The sequence below is a fragment of the Macaca mulatta genome, chromosome 20, assembly GCF_049350105.2.
Source record: "Macaca mulatta isolate MMU2019108-1 chromosome 20, T2T-MMU8v2.0, whole genome shotgun sequence".
In the NCBI taxonomy this organism is placed as follows: Eukaryota; Metazoa; Chordata; class Mammalia; order Primates; family Cercopithecidae; genus Macaca; species Macaca mulatta.
The window spans coordinates 28,298,119-28,324,827 of NC_133425.1; the positions used below are offsets into that span (position 1 = coordinate 28,298,119).

General features: G+C 50.9%; 2 protein-coding genes across 8 annotated transcripts in view; one reads left to right on the forward strand and one right to left on the reverse strand.

Moving 5' to 3' along the window:
- SGF29 (SAGA complex associated factor 29) overlaps positions 1-20,800 on the forward strand; it is a 40,019-nt gene extending 19,219 nt beyond the window's left edge. The window contains exons 1-10 of one of the 3 annotated variants that reach the window (XM_077983865.1): positions 5,882-6,005; positions 9,547-9,636; positions 13,600-13,675; positions 14,334-14,406; positions 17,820-17,884; positions 19,103-19,232; positions 19,303-19,449; positions 19,648-19,683; positions 19,790-19,952; positions 20,598-20,800. In XM_077983865.1, the coding sequence (XP_077839991.1) occupies positions 9,562-9,636; positions 13,600-13,675; positions 14,334-14,406; positions 17,820-17,884; positions 19,103-19,232; positions 19,303-19,449; positions 19,648-19,683; positions 19,790-19,952; positions 20,598-20,714 (882 nt within the window). In that variant the 5' untranslated portion in view covers positions 5,882-6,005; positions 9,547-9,561 and the 3' untranslated portion in view covers positions 20,715-20,800. Of the gene's footprint in view, positions 1-5,881; positions 6,006-9,546; positions 9,637-13,599; positions 13,676-14,333; positions 14,407-17,819; positions 17,885-19,102; positions 19,233-19,302; positions 19,450-19,647; positions 19,684-19,789; positions 19,953-20,597 lie in introns of those variants that run through there. The other 2 variants (NM_001257445.1, XM_015125895.3) reach the window with 2 other exon arrangements.
- On the reverse strand, positions 18,699-26,207 carry LOC114669765 (sulfotransferase 1A1). 5 transcript variants are annotated; one of them, XM_028840807.2, is made up of 9 exons: positions 26,094-26,207; positions 24,779-24,930; positions 24,549-24,674; positions 24,362-24,459; positions 22,423-22,549; positions 22,233-22,327; positions 21,273-21,453; positions 21,042-21,150; positions 18,699-20,947 (listed from the first exon to the last, which is right to left on the reverse strand). In XM_028840807.2, the coding sequence occupies exons 2-9, from the start codon at positions 24,924-24,926 to the stop codon at positions 20,917-20,919; spliced, it is 915 nt and encodes a 304-aa protein (XP_028696640.2). In that variant the 5' UTR covers positions 24,927-24,930; positions 26,094-26,207; the 3' UTR covers positions 18,699-20,916. The 5 variants fall into 5 exon arrangements, with proteins under 5 accessions (XP_028696640.2, XP_028696641.2, XP_077841999.1 ...); XM_028840808.2 differs by lacking the exon at positions 18,699-20,947 and having other exon boundaries at positions 20,953-21,150; XM_077985873.1 differs by lacking the exon at positions 18,699-20,947 and having other exon boundaries at positions 20,953-21,150; positions 24,779-25,930; positions 25,973-26,207.
- Between the last annotated feature and the right edge of the window lie 502 nt (positions 26,208-26,709).

Here is a 26,709-nt window from a genome sequence, read left to right on the forward strand (position 1 = left end):
TGTTAGCCAGGATGGTCTCGATCTCCTGACCTCGTGATCTGCCCGCCTCAGCCTCCCTAAGTGCTGGGATTACAGGTATGAGCCACCGCACCTGGCCCTTTTGTATTTTTTTTTGAGACGGAGCTCTTGTTGCCCAGGCTGGAGTGCAGTGGCACAATCTCGGCTCACTGCAACTTCCACCTGCTGGGTTCACGCAACTCTCCTGCCTCAGCCTCCCGAGTAGCTGGGATTACAGGCACCTGCCACTACGCCTGGCTAACTTTTGTGTGTTTAGTAGATACAGGATTTCACCATGTTGGCCAGGCTGATCTCGAGCTCCTGACCTCAGGTGATCTGCCTGCCTCGGCTTCCCAAAGTGCTGGGATTACAGGCATGAGCCACTGCGCCTGGTAGAAGGCCAGTTTCTAAAGGTGTGTTGCAGAGTCCATGTCAGTTCTAGGAAGAATCAAGCAAGAGAAAAGTGTGGTTTATTTAGGACTAGTCAGGCAAGTGCAGTCTTGAGCCAGAAGGGAAGGGGCTTTACACGTAGGAGTGGGGAGGCAGCAAGATCGTGTGTCTGAGACAGTGTAGAGGGGACAGGCCAGAAGGAATGTCAGCTGAGCCCGGGAGGTGTCGCTGGGTATGATCCAGTGCTAGAGCCTGTCTCTCGCTAAGCCTGCCTCCTCTCACACAGCCCCCTCTTCTGTCCCTGGCTTCTCAGCATGAAACTCCCCCCAGCCACATGGTCACGTTCCTCTGTGTCACTTTCCTCCATTCAGCACCTCCCATACCCCTTCCTGCTCACTGGTCCCCCAGCCCTGCTTCCAGACACAGTAACCTACATTTGCTTCCTGCATTTGCCTCCCCCTCCTGTGTGTTGGCTTCTGTCTCTTCCACCGAAAGTGTTTTCCCCAAGGTCCTCAGTGACTTCCTCAGCTTTGGGAGACCCCTCTGAGTCCTCTTCTGTAGCATTTGGTGCTGTTAATCATCCCTTCTGTGACTTTCCTTTGATGGACTTACAGATTGGGAGATGGCACTACACAGCCGGGAAGTGGGGGTGAGGACCTGGGGGGGGTGTGAGAGATGGCCAGGCTCCAGCCCAGAGGAGGAACTGGAGGTGGGTGGCCGGCGAACTGCCAGGAGGGAGGCCCTGAAGCCAGAGGAGAAGCGGGTAGCACCATGTCAAGATCAGAAGCCAGGTTGGAAGAAGCAGAGAGGGCACTCACGCTTCCCCTGCAGGGGCTGTTGGCTCCCTTGATGAGAGGCTGGTGAGGACAGAGCTAGGGAAGTGGGTTGGAAAGTGAAGTGGGGACAAGGAAGCAGCTGCGGATCCCTGCACGGTTTAGGGAAGAAGTTTTGCCGTGAAGAGGAACACAGGTGGGGGGCCTCTAGAGGGATTTGGAAGCTCTTTTGTGTTTTTTCAAGATGAGTTCTCCTCAAGTATGCTTGTTCACTGGTAGAGGAGAAAGGATCATCTGACAGTCGGAGGGGAGATGGAGTTCAGAACACAAATGAGGGACTGTTTTTCCCTCTTTAGGATGAAGGCGGAGGTGTCAGGCGTTGCTCTACAGAGCTTGTAGTTTTGATGGTGGGAATAAAGGCTCTGGCTTCTCTTCTGAGTGAAGTAGGAACCTCAGATATCAGCTAATAGGACCCAGGCCTGGATCTGAGGGCAGCAGCAAGGATATTGAGGAGAGAGAAGGTTTGAAGTGTGCTAAGGGAAGGCTAACCAGACAACCTGGCTGCGTGGTTGCAGCACGTCTTGCTGTTTGTGACGGTGCCGTGTAAAGTAAACCCTGTCCAGTGGTGGGGCTATTAATAGGGCTCAGGTGCGGGCATGTGCAAGGCGGGCCAGTGGTTTGTTCCGGGCGGAAGGTATCTGAGTTACCAGCAGCACATCTGTACAGGTTTGCAGCAACCTCACTTCCTGCCTGTTAAGAATTCGTCTCGGGCACAAGGCAGGAAAAGAGACCGAGGCAAGTTTCAGAGCAGAAGTGGAAGTTCATTAAGAAGCTTCGGAACGGGAAAGAAAGGAGAAATACACTTGGAGGAGACCCATGTGGGCACTGACCCTAGGACGTTCTAGGACCAAGGCTGGCCCTTTCCCATGATTCTTCCCTCACAGTGAGCTGCCTGCATGCACAGTGCGCTCCTTACCGTTGGGAGGTGGGCACACACACGGTGTGTAGAAAGTTGTACGGATGCCCATCTGAGGCTTTCTTCCCTGTTCTGGTGATGTGCCCCCGGGAGGCCATGCTTTGCCATTTGGTCTCTTAATGTGCATGCTGGGGAAGGTGCGTCTCTCTGGTGACTGCATTCAATTAACACTTTAGTGCATCAGGTGTGGACCATCAGGAAGTGGCCTCTCCCTGGCAGCAGCTGCCAATTCATCTCTTTTAGAGAGGCAATGTGATAATTGCCAAACCATTACCCAATATTCCTAGTGGGTGGGGGAGAGCCCCGCTTGTGCCTGTCTAACTCCCTATAACAGTTTCAGCCAGGATTCCTGCTTTAGCAGGAGAGAATAAGCCTTTCTGTGCCAATCCACACCTTCCCTAATCTCGCCACTGAGCTTGCATCTTCTGTCCGCACCTTCACTTTCTTTGTTATGGCTCACTGGAGTTCTTTCCTTTTTCCTCACTTAGCAGATAATCTCTAGCCTCATCAGTTCCCAAGACTTTAGCAACAGCCTGCATGCTGATCATGCTCAGATTTATCCACTTCCAATCTGTGATCTAAACTCCAGTTTTATTCTTTTGTGTGGTTTTAGCTAATGCAACTAGGGAGGCTAAAGCAACTTCGTCCTGGATGCTAATTCACCGTGTTCACTTCTGATTAATTCCAGTTCTGGGAAGGACTCCAAGATTTCCAGTTTGTCTATTGTTCCTTGTGTAAGAGTACATACTGACCAGAAATCCTGCCCTGGGGTCACACAACCTTGATGCTATCATACTTCAGTTGTCCAGTTGTCTGAACCACCCCTTCCCTATGGTATACAAGCCCTGGGGGTACTGGCACCAGGATCCACCATCTGGCCTCACCGCCACCCGAGACACAGACGTAGCTTCTGTTCCTAGGGCTCTAAATGTTTCTAAGGAGATGTGTTCTCTATATGACAATGCATTGTGTAAAGCTGTGGTGGCAAAAACAGTGTCATACATGTGGGACAACATAGATCAATATCACAAGCAACTAATGAAAAAGAAATTGGTCTTCATAAAAATTAAAAACATGTGCTTCCAAGGACACAACTCAAGACAACTGGCTGGATGCGGTGGCTCACACCTATAAGCCCAGCACTTTGGGAGGCCAAGGCAGGTGGATCACTTGAGGTTGGGAGTTTGAGACCAGCCTGGCCAACATGGTGAAACCTTGTCTCTACTAAAAGAAATCCAAAAATTAGCTGGGCGTCGTGGTGCATGCCTGTAATCCCAGCTACTCGGGAGGCTGAGGCAGGAAAATTGCTTGAAGCCGGGAGGCAGAGGTTGCAGTGAGCTGAGATTAAGTTACTGCACTCCAGCTTGGGCGACAGAGTGAGACTGTCTCAAAACAAACAAACAAACAAACAAAGACAACTAACCAAACTTTAAAATGGTAAGATACACAGATGGCCAACAGCATATGAAAAGATGCTCAATACCATTAACCGTTAGGGGCACACAAATCAAAACCACAATGAGACTCTACTTCAGACTCACTAGAATGGCTGTAATCAAAAAGAGAGAGGCCAGGCATGGTGGCTCACATGTGTAATCCCAGCACTTTGGGAGGCTAAGGTAGGAGGATTGCTTGAGCCCAGGAATTCGACACCAGCCTGGGCAACGTAGTGTGACCCTGCCTCTGCCAAAAATAAAAAAGACAGACAGAGACAATAGCACGTGTTGGCGCAGATGCAGAGTGGGAACGCACATTGCGAGTGGGAATGTAAGATGGTCACCCCGTTGGAAACAGCATGCAGCTCCTCAGAAGGCTAAACACAGTTTATGTTTATGCTTATTAAGATAAACATAGTGTAGTACGTTAAAAAAAACACACACACATTAGTAATTCTACTCATAGATATGTACCCAGAAATGAAAACATGTCATGAATACAAAGAAGGAAACAACAGACATTGGGCGGGGGAGGGCGGGAGGAGGGAAGAGCAGGAAAGATAACTGTTGGGTACTGGGCTTAATACCTGGGTGATGAAATCATCTGTACAACAGACCCCCATGACACGTATTTACCTGTGCAACAAACTTTCACATGTATCCCCAAAACCTAAAAAATTTTTTTTTGTTTTTTTGTTTTTGTTTTTGAGAGGGAGTCTCACTCTGTCACCCAGGCTGGAGAGCAGTGGCGCAGTCTCGGTTCACTGCAAGCTCCCCCTCCCGGGTTCACGCCTTTCTCCTGCCTCAGCCTCCCGAGTAGCTGGGACTACAGGTGCCCAACACCACACCTGGCTAATTTTTTTGTGTGTGTTTTTAGTAGAGACGGGGTTTCACCGTGTTAGCCAGGATGGTCTCAATCTCTTGACCTTGTGATCTGCCTGCCTCGGCTTCCCAAAGTGCTGGGATTATAGGTGTGAGCCACCGTGCCCAGCCCAAAACCTAAAATTAAAGTTAAAAAAGAAAGGCCAGGCGCGGTGGCTCACGCATGTAATCCCAGCACTTTGGGAGGCCGAGGCAGGTGGATCACCTAAGGTCAGGAGTTTGAGACCAGCCTGGCCAACATGGTGAAACCCCGTCTCTACTAAAAATACAAAAAGTAGCCGGATTTGGTGGTAGGTGCCTGTAATCCCAGCTACTTGGGAGGCTGAGGCAGGAGAATTGCTTGAACGAGAGAAGCATAGATTTCAGTGAGCAGAGATCACGCCACTGCACTCCAGGCTGGGCAACAGAGCGAGACTCTGTCTCAAGAAAGAAAAACAAAAAGAAAACATGCCCACACAAAAACTTGTACACAACGCTTATAGCAGCATTATTCATAATAGCCAAAAAAAATGGATGTAACCCAATGTCCATCAGCTCATGAATTGACATGTAAAATGTGATATAGCAAAACAATGGAATGTTATTTAGCAATAAAAAGAAAGTGCAGGCCTGGCATGGTGGCTCACGCCTGTAATCCCAGCACTTTGGGAGGCCGAGGCAGGTGGATCACCCAAGGTCAGGCGTATCACCTAAGGTCAGTTGTTCGAGACCAGCCTGGCTAACATGACGAAACCCCGTCTCTACTAAAAATACAGAAATTAGCCAGGCGTGGTGGCGGGCGCTTGTAGTCCCAGCTATTGGGAGGCAGGAGAAACACTTGAACCCGGGAGGCAGAGGTTGCTGTGAGCCAACATCGTACCATTGCACTCCAGCCTCAGTGACAGAGTGAGACTCCGTCTCATTAAAAAAAAAAAAAAAAAAGTGTAGACTACATAAATCTAAAGAGACAGAAAGTAAATTAATATTTGCCTGGGAGTGGGGTGGCCGTGTACCATGTATTTAAAATGTGCAACTCATTGGTTTTTAGTATATTCAGAGTTGTGCAACCATCAGCACAATTTTAGAACATTTTCATCACCTGGCGAAAAAAACAAAACAAAACAAGACAAAAACCCATATTCATTAATAGTCACCGTCCTTTCTCTCCCAACCCTTCCCCACCCAGCTTTCTATGGATTTAGCTATTCTGCATATTTCATGTAAATGGAAACACAATATGTGGTCTTCCATGACTGCGGCTTCTTTCACTTAGCATAATGTTTTCAGGGTTCATCCATGTCATAGCGTGTCTCAGTACTTCATTTCTTTCTACTGTCAAGTAATATTCCACTGTATGGATAATATCACACTATATGCATTCGTACAGTTTCTCTACCTCCTTCCCAACTCTTGTCTCTTTTTTATCATAGGTGTGAAGTGGTGTCTTCAGTGGTTTTGACTTGCATTTCCCAATGGCTAATGATACGGAGCATCTTGTCATGTGCTTGGTGGTCATTTATATGTCTTCCTTGGAGAACTATCTATTCAGATCATTTTTGTATGTGGGCTGAGGTAGGGAACCAGATTCATTCTTTTACATGTGGATATTCAGTTGTCCCAGTACCATTTGTTGAAAAGATTATTCTTTCCCCACTAATTTGTCTTGATGCCCTTGTTGAAAATTAGTCAGCCATTTCTGGTCTCTCAGTTCTATTCCATTGAACTAGATGTCTTTGCTTATGCCGGTACCACACCATCTTGATTACTGTAGCTTTCTTTTTTTTAAGTTAAAAAATATATAAAGTGGAGGGGGGCTCAGGCTCGTCTGGACCCCTGGCTGCAAGTGATCCTCCCGCCTCAGCCTCCCAAAGTGCTGGGATTACAGGCGTGAGCCTCTGGGGCCTGGCCACAATTGATTTTTGTTTATTGATCTTGTGTCTGCAACTTTGCTGTGAGTTCTAACCTTGTTCTTAGTCCTAATAGTTGTTTAGTGGATTTCTTAGGGTTTTCTATATACAAGGTCATGTCATCTGCAAATGGAAATAGTTGTCCTTCTTCCTTTCCAGTCTAGATGCCTTTTATTTCATCTTATTGCCTCATTGCCCTGGCAAGAGCCTCCAGAACAATGTTGACTAGAAATGACAAGGGCCCATGCCCATCTTGTTCCTGATTGAGGGGAAAGCTTTTAGTCTTTCACCTTTAAGTCTGATATTCGTTGCGGGTTTTTCATAGATGCCGTTCATCAGGTTGAAGAGGTTCCCCTCTATTCCTAGTTTGTATGTTATTATACTTTTAAATAACAGCAACAGAGCCTGTAAGAAGATACGAATAAATACATGGAGAGAGGTTCACAGTTCATTAAGTGCGGGGAAGAGTTTGCTCCATTCAATGTGAATCTGATCTCTGAGTAGGAGGATGTGTTAGTTGAACAACTATTTAAAAAAAAAAAAAAATAGAGGTTGAGGCGGGTGGATTACAAGGTCAGGAGTTCGAGACCAGCCTGGCCAAGATGGTGAAACCCCGTCTCTACTAAAAATACAAAATATTAGCCAGGTGAGGTGGCAGGTACCTGTAATCCCAGCTACTCTGGAGGCTGAGGCAGGAGGATTGCTTGAACCCAGGAGGCAGAGCGTGCAGTGAGCAGAGATTGTGCCACTGCACTCTAGCCTGGGCGACAGAGCAAGACTCCATCTCAAAAAATAAATAAAAAATAAAAATAGAGACAAGGTCTTGCTATATTGTCCAGGCTTATCTCAAGCTCCTGGACTCGAACCATCCTCCTACCTTCACCTCCTAAAGTGCTGGGATTACAGGTGTGAGTCACTGCACCCAGCCTAAACAAACTTTGTAAGATGCAGGCTATTGTACAAAATTTTAGCACCCTAAAAATATCTCCTCTTATTTTATCAAATATACCTTTATCTTTAGGCATATGTCTATTTTCACCTAGTTATAACTTACACTTTTGATTATTTTTGGTTGTCTTTTTACTCTTGTTCTAATTATCTTTTCTTTTTCTTTTTTTTTTTTTTTTTTTTTTTGAGACGGAGTCTTGGCTCTGTCTCCAGGCTGGAGTGCAGTGGTGTGATCTCGGCCCACTGCATCCTCCACCTCCCAGGTTCAAGTGATTCTCCTGCCTCAGCCTCCTGAGTAACTGGGACTACAGGCGACCACCACCACGCTCAGCTAATTTTTGTATTTTTAGTAGAGACAGGGTTTCACCATGTTGGCCAGGATGGTCTTGATCTCTTGACCTCGTGATCTGCCTGCCTCGGCCTCCCAAAGTGCTGGTATTACAGGCATGAGTCACCACACCCGGCCCTAATTATCTTTTATTGTACAGAAGCATTTTATTTTCATCAGAGTACATTAATCTTGATTGAGATATTTTACAGTAGTTAATTTCTCTTCCCATGCTTGCTTGGCGTGGTGGCTCATGCCTGTAATCCCAGCACTTTGGGAGACCGAGGCAGGCGGATCACCTGAGGTCAGGAGTTTGAGACCAGCCTGGCCAACATGGTGAAACCCCATCTCTACTAAAAATACAAAAATTAGCCAGATGTAGTGACACACGCCTGTAGTCTCAGCTACTCAGGAGACTGAGGCAGGAGAATTGCTTGAACCAGGGAGGCAGAGATTGCAGTGAGCCAAGATCGCACCACTGCACTCCAGCCTGGGTGACAGGGCAAGACTCTGTCTCAAAAAAAAAAAAAAAAAAAAAAAAAAAATTCTCTTCCCACTATAAGAAAGTAACAGTGTTTTATGACTTGGAAAGTGTCTTCATATAAAATCTTATTTGAATCTCCCAAAATATAGCAGAGATGATTCCCATTTTATGGATTAAAATATGGATACCAGAAATGTTTGAATCATTTGTCAGGATATTGGCAGCAGAGCAGGGGCCAACAGTATGCTGTCTTTTTAAGGCACTTAATATTGACTCCTTGACTCCTTGACTTGGTCAAACATATGACATTCAAACATATCATTAGGGTAGAGGAGAATCTGAGGATAGCTTGCCACTGTATTCATTTCTTATGGCTGCCATAACAAGTTACTGCAAATTGGGTGGCTTAAGACAAGAGAAATTTATTCCATCACAGTTCTAGGGGCCATAATTCCAAAATCAAGATGTCAGCTTGGTTGCAAAGACAAGGGATTGGTTGCTTCTTGGAGGCTTAGAAAGGGCTGTTACTCCCTGCATCTCTCCCGGCTGGTTGGGTGGCTGCTGGCAGTCCTTGGCATCCCTTGGCTTGCAGCTGTCCAAGTTCAGTCTCTGCTTCTGTCTGCACCTGGCTGTGTGTCTGGATTAAGGGCACACCCTATTCCACTATGACCTCATCTTAGTGATATCTTAAATACTTCTGCAAAGATCCTAATTCCAAACAAGGTTACATTACAGGTACCCCAGTTAGGACTACAATGTATCTTTTTATTATTATTATCTTTTAAAGAGATAGGGTGTCATGTCGTGTAGGCTGGAGTGCAATGGCGCAATCATAGCTCACTGCAGCCTCGACCCCCTAGGCCCCAGTGATCCACTCACCTCAGCTTCTCGAATAGCTGGGACTACAGATATGTGCCACTATGCTGGGGCAAGTTTTTAATTTTTTTTTTTTTTTTTTGAGACGGAGTCTCGCTCTGTTGCCCAGGCTGGAGTGCAGTGGCCGGATCTCAGCTCACTGCAAGCTCTGCCTCCCAGGTTCACGCCATTCTCCTGCCTCAGCCTCCCGAGTAGCTGGGATTACAGGCGCCCGCCACCTCGCCCGGCTAATTTTTTTTGTATTTTTAGTAGAGACGGGGTTTCACCGTGTTAGCCAGGATGGTCTCGATCTCCTGACCTCGTGATCCGCCCGTCTCAGCCTCCCAAAGTGCTGGGATTACAGGCTTGAGCCACCGCGCCCGGCCTAATTTTTTTTTTAAAAAACGGGATCTCACTATGTTGCCCAGGCTGGTCTCAAACTCCTGGCCTTAAGCAATCCTCCCACCTTGGCCTCCCAAAGTGCTGGGATTACAATGTTAGCCTCCAGACCTAATGTATCGTTAGAGGAGGTATAGTTCAGCCCACAGCAGCCACTAACAGAGTTTTCTTCTGTCCTCACTCCCCCACCAGGCGCCCCTGTAGACAATGGCCCTCGTGTCTGCCGATTCCCGCATTGCAGAACTTCTCACGGAGCTCCATCAGCTGATCAAGCAAACCCAGGTAAAAAGTCACCACTCTCCATTTCCAGATGGAAACACAGGCTTTGATGCTGAGCTGTGAAGTGGGGGTGGTGGTTGTGTTCAGAGAGATTGGACACGCAGGAACCAAAATGATGTAACAAAGGTGAGAGGAAGGGAATTTGGGGTATGGCTACCATTCCTGTTGGATTTTCCACATGTGCAGGATTTCATGATTCATTTTGTTTGACAGCTATCCTGAGATAGAATTCACATGCCATACAATGCATCCATTGAAAGTGTATAATCCAGTGGTTTTTCGCAACTCACAAAGTTGTGCAACCATTACCACAATCAATTTCAGAACATTTTTGGCACCCAACAAAAATGCCCCATATCTTTCCTTACCTTACACCCTATTAATTCAGGCAAACAAAAACACTCTTTTTCTTTTTTGAAACGGAGTCTCACTGTGTCATCTAGGTTGGAGTGCAGTGGTGTGAGCTCGGCTCACTGCAAGCTCCGCCTCCTGGGTTCAAGCGATTCTCCTGCCTCAGTCGCCCTAGTAGCTGGGATCATAGGCACACACCACCATGTCCAGCTAATTGTTTTTGTATTTTCAGTAGAGATGGGGTTTTGCCATGTTGGCTGTCTCTACTAAAAATACAAAAATTATGTAGACGTGGTGGCGGATGCCTATAATCCCAGCCACTCAGAAGGCTAAGGCAGGAGAATCACTTGAACCTGGGAGGTGGAAGTTGCAATAGCACCACTGCACTCCAGCCTGGTCGACAAAGCAAGACTCTGTCTCAAAAACAAAAAACAGCCATTTTCCCCCTATTTGATATCTTTTCTTTCACAGATACAAGGGAGATGTGTATTGGTGCCTATACCTCACTTGGGCTCTCGGCATGCCCCACCATATTTTGCCCACGATAATCAGGGTTTATAGCTACACAGGGATCAGCTTGCTGGCAGTTGTGCACCACACAGCCAGGAAGGAGTAGATCCCAGAAATTCCTTCCCAAAAGATACCATTTTTAGGCGTAACCTGGAGAGTAAAAGTCAGAAGATGCCAGCACTCATTGCTAAGTGAAAGATGCCCGTCTGAAAGGTTACGTGCTGTCTATTCCGACTGTAAACAAAAAGCAAAACTAGAGAGAGTGAAAGGATGAGCGATAGCCAGGGCTTTGGGAGAGACAGGATGAAAGGGACGGATAGGTGGGGCACAGAGGATTTTAGGGGGTGGAACTCTTCTGCATGGTACCGTGATGGTGGGCACGCAACATGATGCGTTGTCCAAACCCGTAGAACTACAGAACACATGGAGTTAACCATCATGGGGATGGATGTAGTTAATTATCTAACAGTATCAGCTCATAAGTTGTAGCAAACACACCACACTAATGCAAGATGTTAACAATAGGGGAGACTGTATAGGGCAGAGCAGGTATACATACAGGAGCTCTGTGCCATCAGCTCAGCTTTTCTGTAAACCAAAACTACTCTAAGGAAGAGTTTATTAATAAAATGAATTGTAAAATAAAGGAAAAAAGGGCCGGGCGTGGTAGCTCATGCCTGTAATCCCAGCATGTTGGGAAGCTGACGCGGGTGGATCACCTGAGGTCAGGAGTTTGAGACCAGCCTGGTGAACATGGCAAAACTCCATCTCTACTAAAAATTAGCTGGATGTGGTGGTATATGCTTGTAATCCCAGCTACTAGGGAGGCTGAGGCAGGAGAATCACTTGAACCTGGGAGGCGGAGGTTGCAGTGAGCCAAGATCGCACCACTGCACTCCAGTCTGGGCGACAAGAGTGAAACTCCATCTCAAAAAAATAAATAAATAAAGGAAAAAAAAAGATACTGGCAGATTGCGCATTCCATTCAGTCATCCACAGACCAGTTTATCATCATCCCATACAACCAGGGTGTCCCTCAGACAGCTGCCGCCGAGTTCCCAGACTTCCATCTCACCCATCAGCTTCCAAAAGCAGGTGTGGTCCTGACAGACACAGGGCTTCGCCCTTTCAGGCACCCGGTGTAACTGACCTCTCTCTGAGCCTCTCTTAAGGTATGAATACAATGGATTTCCCTCATCGCATAACCCATTTAATTTGTTCTGTTAACTCGGCTACTATTTCTCCTCTCCATTTGTGATTGGTTTTCACCCAAACTTTTCCACCTTTGGAAGGGATGTTAGCTTTGGCCACTGTACCTGGTCCAGATTGCAGTGGCAGCAGTCTAGCACGTGTCCCCGCTGACCCCAATCCATTCCCATTTGTATGGGGTGGGGCCACACAGGTATAGACTATCGGCCTTCTGGAGCACTAGGCAGCTATGTTCACTGTTAACCTCATTTTGCAGGTTGTGGTGAAGGCACAACCCACCCATCAGGCACTTAAAAATTCTCACACGAAGGCTAAAAAGCATAGTCATAATTTCTTGCTTAGGAACCATGTCAGTTTCCAGCATCTTCAGTCACAGCTCTGCTCCCAGGACCACTGATATGGGAGGAATTGCACCAGTGTTCTTCCCCACTCCTTCTTCCCCACATCAGTTGATCCTACCTGTATGTGTCAATTTCTGGACTCCGGATTCTGTTCTGTTGATCTATATGCCAGTACCACACCATTGTGATTACCATAGCTTCATAGTAAATTTTGAAATTGGGAAATGTGAGTTCTCCAACTTTTTTTTTTTTTTTTCCCCAAGATTGGGGATAATCTGGGTCCCATGAATTTCCATATGAATGTTTGGATGAACTTGTCAATTTCTGCAAGGAAGTCAGCTAGAATTTTGATGGGGATTGCATTGACTGTATAGATTGATTTTGTCTCTTTGATAAAGGACTATTGTTAAAGATATCACTTATGATTTAACTTTAATGCCCTCTTTTTTTAAAAAAAAAAACAGAGTCTCACTCTGTCACCCAGGCTGGAGTGCAGTGACACAATCTCAGCTCACTGCAACCTCCACCTCCCAGATTCAAGCAATTCTCCCACCTCCACCTCCCACATTCAAGCAATTCTCCCACCTCAACCTCCAGAGTAGCTGGGACTATACGCACATGCTACAATGCCCGGCTAATTTTTGTATTTTTAGTAGACGCGGGATTTCACCATGTTGGCCAGGCTGGTCTTGAACTCCTGACTTCAAGTGATTTGCCCACCTTGGCCTCCCAAAGTGCTGGGATTACAGGCTTGAGCCACTGCACCAGGCCCTTTAATGTCTTTTGTAATGCTTTTGCATTAGTCAAAGGAGAAAATCATCTTGAACTCCTGAATTTGGATTTAGAAAATCAGGTCCATGGCCGGGCACCCTTGCCTGTAATCCCAGCACTTTGGGAAACCGAGGCAGGTGGATCACGAGGTCAGGAGTTCAAGACCAGCCTGGCCAAGATGGTGAAACCCTGTCTCTACTAAAAATACAAAAAATTAGGCCAGGTACGGTGTCTCATGTCTGTAATCCTAGCACTTTGGGAGGCAAGGTGGGCAGATCACGAGGTCAGGAGATCGAGACCATCCTGGCTAACATGGTGAAACCTCTCTCTACTAAAAATACAAAAAATTAGCCAGGCATTGTGGCGGGCGCCTGTAGTCCCAGCTACTCAGGAGGCTGAGGTAGGAGAATGGCGTGAACCCGGGGGGCAGAGCTTGCAGTGAGCCGAGATTGTGCCACTGCACTCCAGCCTGGGCGACAGAGCGAGACTCCGTCTCAAAAAAAAAAAAAAAAAAAGTTAGCCAGGTGTGGTGCTGCGTGCCTGTAATCCCAGCTACTCGGGAGGCTGAGGCAGAGAATTGCTTGAACCTGGGAGCCAGAGGTTGCAGTGAGCCGAGATCACGCCACTGCACTCCAGCCTAGGCAACAGAGCAAGACTCCATCTCAAAAAAAAAAAAAAAGAAAATGAGGGCTATGTTTTGGGGATGGGGACTCTGGCCTGGCTCGCAGGGTGCCACAGCAGCACAAAGGGCCACCGTCATGTCCTGCCGCTCTTTTCCTTACAGGAAGAGCGTTCGCGGAGCGAACACAACTTAGTGAACATCCAGAAGACCCATGAACGGATGCAGACAGAGAACAAGAGTGAGTACCTGGGCTCAGGAGAGAAAGGGGATGAGATGGGGCTGGGGTGGGTATGGCCAGGACTGGGACCGAGGTGGTCATTGTATTCAAAATAGATGTGCATGTATCTGCATATTCCAAAATGCAGCAGGGGGGACAGCTTTCCGTTAATCTGGGTGACCTGAAGAGCTAAAATCCCTCCACTCGGAGGATGCGAAAGGCACTGAAATGAGGCTGTATCTAGGGAACCTTGCCCTGAGAACACAGAAGCACCCCAGTTAGCTGGTGTTTTCTAGAAAGGAGCTTTGTTCCCAGGCGGCCCCTGCATATGCCCTGAGGCCCTCGGGTGGTCAGATTCTGGGGCTGGAGCTTTCTTACTCTGGGTAACTCTGAGAATTGTGTTTTCCTGGGTCCTGACAAATCATTTTCTGTGCGTGTCATGATGGGGAAAAGGTAAGACAGTCCTCTCGCAGATGTAGGGATGGCATTTGTACCATATAGAAATGTGGATTCGTGGAGCCTGGGGGTATCCGTCTGGGGAGCACTCCTGAGCCAGCAGAGCTCTGACTGAAGCTACGGCCTCTCTGTGCCTCCACGAGTGTGATTCCAGTGCATGGAAGCAGTGCCATGCTACTGTGCCTGCCCTGGCCCTGCATCCTAATCCCTGTTTCCTCTGCAGTTTCTCCCTATTACCGGACAAAGCTGCGTGGCCTTTACACAACCGCCAAGGCCGATGCAGAGGCTGAGTGCAAGTGAGTACTGTGCTCCCACTCCCCCGCCGCTCCCTCCTTGCCTCAGGGCTAGGCTGCAGGCACATTTGGACCAAGTCCCCAGCCTGCCTTCCTCCCATGGATAAGCTGATTGCTACTCCCGGCCTCTCCCTTGGGTCCGGCATTTCCTGTCCCACTGCTAGGTCCACTCTTCCAGTTACCTCTGCTGCTAACGCCTTTACAGAAGGCAGCAAGGCGTGAATCAACACTGCCATTTACTGGTTCTGTGACCTTGGCAGAGTCATTAAAATAGGAATATCAGGGGCTGGGTAGCTCAGATCTATAATCAAAGCATTACAGAGGTGATTGGGAGGCCGAGGTTAGAGGATAACTTGAACCCAGGTGTTTGAGACCAGCCTGGGCAACAAAGTGAGACTTCGTCTCTACAAAAAAATGTTTTAATTAGCTGAGCGTGGTGGCATGTGTCTGTAAGCTTGGCTGGGAAGTCATGCTCACATGACCTAAAGGTTTTATGGTTCTAAGATGGAGAAGTTTCACTTCCAGAAAACTGCTGCTTTTAAAATGATCTTAAGGCCGGGTGGGCACGGTAGCTCATGCCTGCAATCCCGAGTGGGCGGATCACCTGAGGTTGGGGGTTTGAGACGAGCCTGGCCAGCATAGCGAAACCCCATCTTTACTAAAAATACAAAAATTAGCCAGGTGTGGTGGCGCACGCTACTTGGGAGGCTGAGGCAGGAGAATCCCTTGAATCCAAGAGGTGGAGGTTGCAGTGAGCTAAGATCGTGCCACTGTACTCCAGCCTGGGCAACAGAAGGAGGCTCTGCCTCAAAAAAAAAAACTAAAATAAAAAATAAAATGATCTAAAAACATTGTTTCCCTGAATCTCTACAGTGAAACTGCAGTAACTTTAGGAACTTGAACATCACATTCCTCTCCTTTGAGAACACACTGGTTCTCAAGTCTGACTGTGCCCAGAGGCTGTGTTTATTTGGGGGGGAGCTCCAACATTGGTATTAACTATCTGGCATTTCCTCACTAGGAGGATTCAGGCTTCACACTTTGGCACAGAAGAGATATCTCTGGTGGATCATATTAGGCGGCATAGGATGCTGTCTGTCCCATTGGTTAAAGTGGTATCTTCCACGTTTCTCTTATATCAGATTACTGCTGTTTTCCATTGTGTGATTGATTGATTGATTGATTAAGACAGGGTCTCACTCTGTCGTCCAGGCTGGAGTGCAGTGGCATGATTATGGCTCACTGCAGCCTCAAACTGCTGGGCTCAAGTGATCTTCCTGCCTCAGCCTCCTGAGTAGCTTGGACTATAGGCGCATGCCACCACCCCACCTAATTTTTGTATTTTTTGTAGAGATGGGGTTTCGCCATGTTGCCCAGGCTGGTCTTGAACTCCTCAGTTCAAGCATTCCACCCACCTCGGCCTCCCAAAGTGCTGGGATTACAGGTGTGAGCCTCTGTACCTGGCCTCCGTTGCATAATTAGGAAGTGTCTTGTAGGGAGATACTTTGAGACTGTTAACTATCCCGTTTATATCAAACACACTAGTTTTAGCATCCATTTGTGATTTGTGCATGAAACAATTGAGATTTTTTAAAGTTCCCCCAGGAGATTCTGATGCCCACCAAGGTTTGAAAGCCACTTCAGTAACACGTCACAGAAGACAATTTAGGACAGGCTGCATAAAACTATGTCCTCCAAACAGGCCTGGCACCAGTGATGAGACTCTCAGAGTTCTCTTTGGCCCCGTGGCTCTTGCTCCTTCTCTGCTTTCTGGGGTCCCAGTGCTCACAGCCTGAGGTGACACTGGCTGGGCCATCCCTGCATCGTACGCAGCAGGCAAGCTGTTTCCTGTCCCTGCGTTTTTTTGGCTGCGCTTGGCCTACCTCCATCTTTTGGCCCTGGCCTGGTGACGTCCATGAGTCCCATGCCCTGGGGCACCCCCAGACACCTCCCGAGATGCTGCATCATGCCCAGTTCCTATGCGTCTCCCTCCTGCCGCACAAAGGTCTTTAGAACTCTGGGTCATTTCAGAAGCGCTTGCCAGAGGAATGGACCGGGGTTTGCCATGGTATCGGGGGAGAATAAAATGACCCAAAGTGGAGTTTGTGCTGCTGACTGCTGTGGAAATATTCTTATTTTTTTAAATGGAGTTTTGCTCTGTCACCCAGGCTAGAGTGCAGTGGCACGATCTCGGCTCACTACAAGCTCTGCCCCCAAGGTTCAAGCGATTCTCTTGCTTCAGCATCCCAAGTAGCTGGGATTACAGATGCCCGCCACCATGCCGGGCTAATTTTTGTATTTTTAGTAGAGAACGAGTTTTGCTATGTTGGCCAGGCTGGTCTCGAGCTCCTGACCTTAAGTGATCCCCCTGCCTCAGCCTCCTAAAGTGCTGGGATTACAGGCGTGAGCCACCACAGCCAGCCCTGCTGTGGAAATACTCTTTGGGAAGATTTCCTGAGATTTAGGATGAAGAAGCCTGACTTCAGCAAAGCTCTGTGTTTGCTTCTGCTGGGTTCTTTGGGTTCCTGCCACCCTGGAATCCCCATAAACGTCACAGAGGCTTCCTGCGGCTGCAAGGCCATGCAGCGGTCTGTCTTTGGGTGCAACCTTTCAGAAAGGATGAGTTCCTTCCACCCAGTACTGCTCTGAGCCAGCACCTCTCCCCAGAGTCTCCCCTCCTTTTGCGTGACCTGGGGTAGACCTGAGGCCCCCTCTCCTCATTTCAGGAGGTTCTGGCAGCCTTTCTGCAGGGTTTGCCGAAGGCCGCTTGCCTGTGTCCTTTCCTCTCTGGGATCCTGTATTCTCTTAGTTTTTGGCCTGCTGCTTTCTACCACCTTATTTTTTATGTTCTTAAGACTAAAAAAACACATACTGAAGATTTCTAGTTTTCTTTTTCTTTTTTTTTCCTGAGATGGAGTTTCGTTCTTTTTTGCCCAGGTTGGAGTGCAATGACGTGATCTCGGCTCACTAACCTCTGCCTCCCAGGTTCAAGCGATTCTCCTGCCTCAGCCTCCCAAGTAGGTGGGAATACAGTTACAGATGCTCGCCACCACGCCTGGCTAATTTTGTATTTTTAGTACAGATGGATTTTTGCCATGTTGGTCATGCTGGTCTTGAACTCCTGACCTCAGGTGATCCACCCTCCTCGGCCTCCCAAAGTGCTGGGATTACAGGCGTGAGCCACCACACCCAGGCAGATTTCTAGTTTTCACCAGTGAGGTTGGTCTGAATAACCCAGCCTGCCTTGACCAGAACAGGAAACTGCACACACCTGTCATTCCACCTGCGCAGGAGGGACTGCTGGAGCCTGGGACCAGCCTGGGCAATATAGGGAGACCCAAAACAGAAAAAATGGAAATGAAGTCTGTGCTATGTGTGTCAACCAAACCCTCTTTCTCCCTTCTCCCCGCCCTCAGCATCCTTCGGAAAGCTCTGGACAAGATCGCGGAAATCAAGTCTCTGTTGGAGGAGAGGCGGATTGGTGAGTGGGAGAGGATGTGCTGGGAGGTCCTTTGCTAGGACAGGGGAGGCCCTTCGGGCAGCAGTCACCCTCCCGTGGGGTCCTGCAGCCACCGCCTGCTGGGATCCTCCCACGGAGGCTCTGCCACTGAGAAGGGACAGGAGATCATTCCCAGCGCCCAGAGGCAGGGGTTTCCCAGTTCTCCCTCAGCAGCCAGAGATCATCCCACTGCAGCCCCTCATCACCTGCCCCTTCTGGGGCCTGGGCCAGTCACCCCCTCCTTCCTGCCATGGCCCATGCCCATCTCTTGTCCTGGCTGGTTCTGCAGAGCCACCCACTGTGTGTCATAAAGCCAGCCTTCCAGACCCCTTCAGCCTGCATTACGCTCTCCTACCCGTCTGCCCTCCCAACAGTCACGGTGGGCAGAATCTTGGCACATCAACGACCCACACAGCCATGCTGGTTCTGTGTGAAGTCAAGTGGGGTGTCCAGCCGTGCCTAAGGAGGTTGAAGGTGCACATTTAATTGTTGTGGCTCTTTTTTTTTTTTTTTGAGACAGAGTCTCATTCTGTCGCCCAGGCTGGAATGCAGTGGCTGGATCTCAGCTCACTGCAAGCTCCACCTCCCGGGTTTATGCCATTCTCCTGCCTCAGCCTCCCGAGTAGCTGGGACTACAGGCGCCCACCACCACGCCCGGCTAGTTTTTTTGTATTTTTTAGTAGAGACGGGGTTTTACCATGTTAACCAGGATGGTCTCGATCTCCTGACCTTGTGATCCGCCCGTCTCGGCCTCCCAAAGTGCTGGGATTACAGACTTGAGCCACCGCGCCCGGCCTGTTGTGTTCTTTTTAACTTTTTATTGAATTACAACGTATATTAATAGGAGAAAAGTACATGTAAGTGCAGAGTTCAATGACATATTCACTAACTAAACACACTTCTGTAACCAGCATTCAGATCAGCAAACACAGCCTGAACAGCACCTCGGAAACTGCTTTCTTTCTTCTGCTTCCTCCCCCTGGGTGTGCGCTGTGCTGCCCTCTCACTCAACTGTGGTTCAGCGCAGCAGCCCCTATAGGTGTTGACACATGGCCGATAGGGTCACAGTCCTGCTGGGCCCTCGGGCTCACTCAGGAACTGGGCGCTCCCAGGGGGTCCTCCAACAGCTCAGTGCAGCATGCTGGGGGGTCAGGGCCAGCACCTGTCCCTGGGGCCTCAGGCCTCCCTTCCTTCCCACAGCGGCCAAGATCGCAGGTCTCTACAATGACTCGGAGCCACCCCGGAAGACCATGCGCAGAGGGGTGCTGATGACCCTGCTGCAGCAGTCGGCCATGACCCTGCCCCTGTGGATCGGGAAGCCCGGTGACAAGTGAGGGCAGCAGCTGCGAGGGAGGGGCTGGTGCCCAGGGGCTGGGACTGACCCTTTGTTCTGCTCACAGGCCCCCACCCCTCTGTGGGGCCATCCCCGCCTCAGGGGACTATGTGGCCAGACCTGGAGACAAGGTGGCTGCCCGGGTGAAGGCCGTGGATGGGGACGAGCAGTGGATCCTGGCCGAGGTGGTCAGTTACAGCCATGCCACCAACAAGTGAGTGACACCAGCCCCGGGGCTGCTTTCTGGTCACCGAACTTGCCTGGGCTGCCGCTCTGCTTCCCGTCTGCACAGCAGGAGAAAAGCTCCCCAGAGGCCAACTGTGCAAGGAGCACCAGGTCCTCCCCCATCCTCACTCCCCGACAGGGACTGCACCCCTGGCTGCATCCAGCGTTTTCCTCCTTTTGTCCACAGGTATGAGGTAGACGACATCGATGAAGAAGGCAAAGAGTGAGTGTCTAGGCCAGGGCAGGGCACGGAGCCTGGGGGCAGCCTAACGTCTGGGAAGGAGCATCCCCACCTGGCCACATGTTGATATAAGCCCCTCTTCTCCCAGGAGACACACCCTGAGCCGGCGCCGTGTCATCCCGCTGCCCCAGTGGAAGGCCAACCCAGAGACGGACCCCGAGGCCTTGTTTCAGAAGGAGCAGCTCGTGCTGGCCTTATATCCCCAGACCACCTGCTTCTACCGTGCCCTGATCCACGCACCCCCACAGCGGGTAAACCAGCCTCCATGGGAGAGGCCATGGGTGATGTCAGGAACAGGCTGATCAGACAGACAAGGGGTCCTCTACCCCCTCCCTCCCCTTGTCCTTATCTCACAGGCTCCAAGCTGACAGCACCCACCAGCTGCCCTCCCTCTTCCACTCCAGCCCCAAAGGTCACCATCCCCTTGCAAGCCCTGGCAGTCTTGGCAAGCCCTGAGTCAGCAACTCCCTTTCTGCATTCCTAGGAGAACTAGCTCTGAGATGGGAAGCTCCTGCCCTGAGCCCCGGGCTCCTACCCCCTTATGCTCCTGGTGACATGGGACACAAGCCACCTGAGGCTAGGATCCCTACCTGCCACCATCTGGGTTGCCCTGGGTCCCTGAAAGGCAGCAGACCCTCCAGCTATGGCCCCATTAGGAAGGGAGTCAGCGCCCCTTCCTCTCCCCACCCTTTTCACTGCCCTGGGTCTCCAGCCACTGAGAAAAGAGCTGTGTAGCAGCAGGGACCGGGCCAAGACATCTTGACCCCAGAGTGAAGGATGATGAGAGTGGCTGAGAGTCCACAGCCCAGAGGCTCCTGTGGTCTAGGCTGGGAGAAGGGGGTGCCTGTCCTGGCCTGGGGCTCTCTGAGCAGCCCTCCTGTCTGCCTGCCACACAGCCCCAGGATGACTACTCGGTCCTATTTGAAGACACCTCCTATGCAGACGGCTATTCCCCTCCCCTGAATGTGGCTCAGAGGTACGTGGTGGCTTGTAAGGAGCCCAAGAAAAAGTGACGCTGCCTGGTGGACTCACCATCCCCCAACGACACAGGGCAGGACAGCAGAGGATGTGCTGGGATTAAACAGACATTCCTCCTCCACTCGTCTCCTGGGTTTTACTTCTCCAGACCCTCTCCCCTCTCCAAATAGGGCAAGTTGGGGAGCTGGAGTGGGGAGGTGGCCGTATTTGGCCCCAGTGGGCGATCACTCTTTCAGCTCATGGTTTCTCTTGGCTTGAAATGGAGACTCTGCATTGAACACAAATCATACTTTATTCTTGAGCCGCTTGGTCAGGCTTGATTCGCACACTCCCTCAGCAGTGACCGCGGGAGCCCCTCTCACAGCTCAGAGCGGAAGCTGAGGCTGCAGCCTGCCATCTTCTCCGCATAGTCCGCATCGAAGCGCTCATTCTGCGCCACGGTGAAGGTGGTTTTCCAGTCCCCAGTCATTCCTGGAGGAGGAAGGCAGGGAGCAAAGCTGGAGTCTCATCCCAGGGGAGGCCCTGAGTGCCTATGGGGAGGCTCCAGCCGCTGCTCCCACCCGCCCCAAACCCCCGTGCTGGCCGGTACCCACCTTTCCTCATGAAGGGGGAGATGCTGTGGTCCATGAACTCCTGGGGGACGGTGGTGTAGTTGGTCATAGGGTTCTTCTTCATCTCCTTGAATGACGTGTGTTGAACCATGAGGTCCACGGTCTCCTCTGGCAGGGAGCGCCCCACAAACTCCAGGATCTTCCGAATCTCCCTTTTGGGGTTCTGAGGAGCAGAGGCTCCTCAGTGGAGGCTAGGTTTGCTGATTGAGGAAAATAAAAGGGGTCCCCTTCTCTAACCTCAGAGGGGAACTGGCCACTTCCACTAGAAAACCCACAGAGCCAGCTCCTCGACCCCGGGGCCCCGGTCCCTGTGATCCCATCATGAGCTGGGCTTGGCTCCTATGGGTGAGGACCGGGATGGTCTTCTTCCGTGACTGTGGCCCTGGGTGGCATAACCGTTGGCAGGGAGAAGGAATCGGAATAGAGAGCTGATCCATGGAGGGTGACCATGGTTCAGGCCTGTAATACCAACACTTTGGGAGGCTGAGGCAGGCGGATCACCTGAGCTCAGGAGATGGAGACCCACCTGGCCAACATGGCAAAACACAAAAATTAGCCAGGCGTGGCAGTGTGGACCTGTAATCCCAGCTACTCAGGAGGCTGAGGCAGGAGAATCACTTGAACCTGGGAGGAGGAGGTTATACTGAGCTGAGATCACACCATTGCACGCCATCCTGGACAACAGAGCAAGACTTGGTCTTAAAAAAAACCAGCTGATCCGTGGCCACCCATGTAGCTGACTCAGGCACAGAAGATGAGAGCTGTGTGGGACCTGCTGCCAGGTGGGGCTGTAGCGGGGAGGCCTGGGCCAGGGAGGCAGGATGGGGAATCCGGGCCTGTTGTGGGGGCCGCCCAGGGAGGTGGCTGGGTGGCCTTGGCGTGTCCCTGTGAGGTGCCTGCCCCCAGGTGTCACATGAGGGGAAGCATCACAGGTGGTCTCACCTCCTTCATGTCTTCATAGAAGAGGTAGAGAACAGGGTGGGTGTGGCTCAGCTCCCACCACTCCCGCACGTGCTGGTACCAGGACCCGTAGGACACTGGAGAAGCGGGCAGGGGGCAGCGACACAGGGTTACTGTGCGTTGTAGCCACCACTTCTTGGCTCCACACCCTCCTTCCTCCCGTCAAACCCACCTTCTCCGGCCATGAACTTCTCCAGGAAGCTGTCCCAGGTCCCAGGCTCAGGGTGCACCTTGGCCATGTGGTAGAAGTGGTAGTAGGAGACCGCCACATCCTTTGCGTTGCGGGCAACATAGACCATCTGCGGGGACAGAAGACTCGACCCCAGCACCATCACCACACAGCCCGCCACAGGCCAGCTCATCTCTTGGTTTGGCAAAGGAAGAACCTGAGGCTTAGAGGCTGACTTGCTTGACATCTCACGGCACAGGTAGGATCAAGCCGGGGTCTGAACCCTGCTCAGAAGCCAAAATCCTGCCTGGTCCCTGAGACCATCATATTCTAAAGTAATATAATCTGCATCAATGCGTCACACCCTGATCTGGAGCAAGGCATGCTCCGCCAGGCATGTTCCCACCACCACCAAATTTTGTGGGCCTGTGAGGACCCACCCTCTACCTTTCTTAGATCTACACTGAAGTCTCATGTTCTTGGTCATCAGAGCAAGAGGCAGACAGTCCCCCTGCCGCGGAAGATGAGACAAGGCTGGAGGAAGTGAGGCGACTTTCTCAGAAGAACAGGACCAAAGCTGGGCTGAGCCGGGGCCTCCTTCCCTGGATTCACATGCCCCACACCTTACCTGGACCTTTGATTTTTCTGGTTGTTGTGTGTGTTGTGGGATTTTTTTTTTTTTTTTTTTTTTTTTTGTGACTCTCAGGAGCTCCTGAGCTCTGAGATTCTGTCTCAAAAAAAAAAAAAAGACCTTGGTCTTTCTTTTTTCCTGTCGCCCAGGTTGGAGTGCACTGGAGTGATAATAGCTCACTGCAACCTTGACCCCCCAGGCTCAAGCAATCCTCCAGCCTCGGACTTTTGAGCATCTGGAACTGCAGCGCCATACCACCATGCCCTACTGATATTTTGTATTTTTTACAGAGATGGAGTCTCCCCGTGTTTCTTGGGCTGGTCTAGAACTCCTGAGCTCAAGTGTTCCACCCACGTTAGCCTCCCAAAGTGCTGACATTACAGCAGTGAGCCATCACAGGTGGCAAACCTTTTTAAATATTTATTTGTTTGAAACGAAGTCTCGTTCTGTCTCCCAGGCTGAAGTGCAGTGGCATGATCTCAGCTCACTGCAACCACCGACTCTCAGGTCAAGCGATTCTCACACGTCAGCATCCTGACTAGCTGGGATTATAGGCGCCTGCCTCAACGCCTGGCTAATTTTTGTATTTTTAGTAGAGATGAGGTTTCTTCATGTTGGCCAGGAGGATCTCGAACTCCTGACCTTGGGTGATCTGCCCACCTCAGCCTCCCAAACTGCTGGTATTACAGGTGTGAGCCACAACAGGCCCAGCTCCCCCCTTTTTTTTTTTTCCTTGAGACAGTTTTACTCATGTTTCCCAGGCTGCAGTGCAATGGTGAGATCTCGGTTGACTGCAACCTCTGCCTCCCGGGTTCAAGCAATTCTCCTGCCTCGGCCTCCCAAGTGGCTGGGATTACAGATGTCCGCCACCACACCTGGCTATTTTTTTTGTGTTTTTAGTAGAGATGGGGTTTTGCCATGTAGGCCAGGCTGGTCTCGAGCTCCTAGTCTAAAGTGATTTGCCTGCCTCAGTCTCTTAAAGTGCTGGGATTACAGGCGTGAGCCACCGCGCCAGCCGGCCCCTCTTTTTATTCTTCATCTTTTTTTGAGACAAGGTTTCTCTGTCACCCAGTCTGGAGTGCAGTGGTGTGATCATAGCTCACTTCACTCTTGAACTCCCAGGCTCAGGTGATCCTCCCACCTCAGCCTCCTGAGTAGCTGGTACTACAGGCACACACTACTATGCATACCTGATTTTTTTTTTTTTTTTTGGACGAGACTGATTTGGAACTTCTGGCTTCAAGGGATCTTCCCACCTCAGCCTCCCAAAGTGCTGGGATTACAGATGTGAAACACTGTGCCCAGCCTCACCTTGACCTTCTGATCCAACAGAGTCTGGGGCAGCAGAGCCAGGGGCAGGTGTGTCTTCAGGAGCCGTGGGGCCGGTGTGTCTTTCAGAGTCTCCATCCCTGAGCAGTGGGTCAGGGAAGGTCTGGTGAGCTGAAGCCCCAGCCCTGTCTTCCTCCCCTCCCCTTGCACCCAGGACACGGTCACACACCTGAGGGAATCCCTGGGGCTTTGAACTCAAGGAAGGGCACCCGCATGAAGATGGGAGCTCGGTGACACTTCTCCAGGTCGCCACCTTGGTAGATCATGTCCAGAATCTGGCTCACCCAGGTAGTCCCTGGAGAGGGAGGGAGATGGGAGGTGAGCAGGCTGAGGGCACAACCTCGCTGGCCAAGGTGGGGACTGGCGCCTGGGAGAGGGTGGGTGGCCCTCCTCACCTACCGGACTTGGGGTAGGTGCTGATGAGCAGGTCATCGGGCCGGGCCTGGAAGCTCTGCAGGGGTCCCAGTGCCTCTGCAAAGTACTTGATGAGCGGAACCCCCTTCACGTACTCCAGTGGCGGGCGAGAGGTGTCCTGGATCAGCTCCATGTTCCTGTGTCAGGAGCCAGAGCCAGGCCCACTTCCTTTAACACCATCACAACAGCAAGAAAGCGGCATTCTTGCTTTCAGGGAAGTCACTGGGGCCTAGGGAGGCTGAGTGACTTGCCCATGCTCACAAAGCCAGTCAGTGGCGGGGCTGGGGCTGAAACCCGGTCAGCCTCTAATGCGGTGGTTCCCCAGCCTGGCCACACCTTTCATTCACCTGCAGAGCTGTTCAAAATCCCAGGGCCTGGGCCATGGTGCAGACCAGTGAAAGCACCCTCGCGGCGCGGGGCCCAGATAGCAGAGTGTGTGACGGTCTCCAGGAGAGTCCAGCTGCACTGAGGAAGCTCTAGGGCCTGGCTGTGCTGTCTCCCTACCAGCCAGTGCCCTTTGTCTCACCATTTCCTACTGTGAGCCCCCAGCCTCCACCCAGTGGGCTCCTGTCCCCGATGCTCCCCTCCTTGAGTTCCCTGTGCCCCTCACATGTGGAAACCTCCCAGGCTGACCAGGCCTGTGATCCACTTGCTCAGCCACAGTCCATCCGGGCTCCAGGACAAACATGGCCCATTGAGCAACTGAGCTGGTACTAGGGGCCAGAGCCTGCTGTGGGAATGAACAAAACTGATGACTCAGCAAGAGGACAGGCCCAGGCAGGGTGGCTCCCGCCTATAATCCCAGACCCTAGGGAGGGCCGAGGCTAGGAGTTGGAGACCAATCTGGGCAGCATTGCAAGACTCCATCTCTAAAAATCTTTAAAAAATATTTTAAAAAATTAACCAGGCAGGATGGTGAGTGCCTGTAGTCCTAGCTACTCCAGAGGCTGAGGCAGGAGAATTACTTGAGCCCAGGAATTAAAGGCTGCAGTGGCCAGGATCCCACAGCACTCCAGCCTGGGTGACAGCAGGACCTGGCCTCCCCAGAAAAAAACAAAAAAAAAAGCAAGGGAGGGGGATTCACGCTGGCGAGGGTTGTCTGAAATGGGATATCCAAGGGAGGGGGATTCACGCCGGCTGGGTTGTCTGAAATGGGATATCCAAGGGAGGGGGATTCACGCCGGCTGGGTTGTCTGAAATGGGATATCCAAGGGGAAAGCGCAGGGATGGGAGAGGCCTCGGCTTCTGGAATGTCTGAGCAGGGTGAGGGCGCCCTGGGCCCTTCCAGTGTGTCACTCACCTGAGCTCTCGGGAACCTGGCCTTGTGCCCTCCTCGCCCACAGTGGCTGAGTGTGGGTGCAATGTGGGGAATGCAGGGGTGTTGTCTGTGCTGAGGGTTTCGTAGGTCCAGTGTGGGAGGGATCTGGAGCTAGGGCCGGACTTAGATATGCTTCCGGAAGGAAGGGGTGGGGTTGGGGGTGGAGGAACTTCTCCATTACCCTCCTTAGTATGCCAGCTGGAGACAAGCTTAGAGTGATCTCCAAAGCCACGACTGGGTTTGGTGTGTAGAAAACAGAAGAATGAAAGGGGAAAGGGCCCAATGGTTTGTTTTTGTTTTTTTTAGCTGTCACGGGGCACCTGACCTGCCCCTGCCAAGCAGGCCAACAGACAAGCTTTTTCTAATTGACCCAGGCAAGAGAGAGGAGGGATTGGAGGAGAAAGATGGGATAGGTAGGACCAGGAAAGGTCACCTACCTGCCAGCTCCAGGCCAGTCTTGAAGGCGCCAGGGGTTCTGGCCCAGTGCAGCCCACAGGCCCCCAGCAGCCCATGCACTCCAGGCTCTGACCACAAGGCCAGTCTGGAGTGATGTGTGTGGGCAGAGTGAAGGGGCAGGAGGGGAGCAGAGTATGGATGC

Excerpts from the sequence above, each read along its gene's own strand:
- LOC114669765 (XM_028840807.2), bottom strand. The coding sequence starts at position 24,926 with ATGGAGCTGATCCAGGACACCTCTCGCCCGCCACTGGAGTACGTGAAG. Across the intron at positions 24,460-24,548 it reads AGCCCCAGGGATTCCCTCAG|GGATGGAGACTCTGAAAGAC; the intron begins GTGTGTGACCGT and ends CCCACTGCTCAG. Across the intron at positions 22,550-24,361 it reads TGTTGGATCAGAAGGTCAAG|ATGGTCTATGTTGCCCGCAA; the intron begins GTGAGGCTGGGC and ends CTGTCCCCGCAG.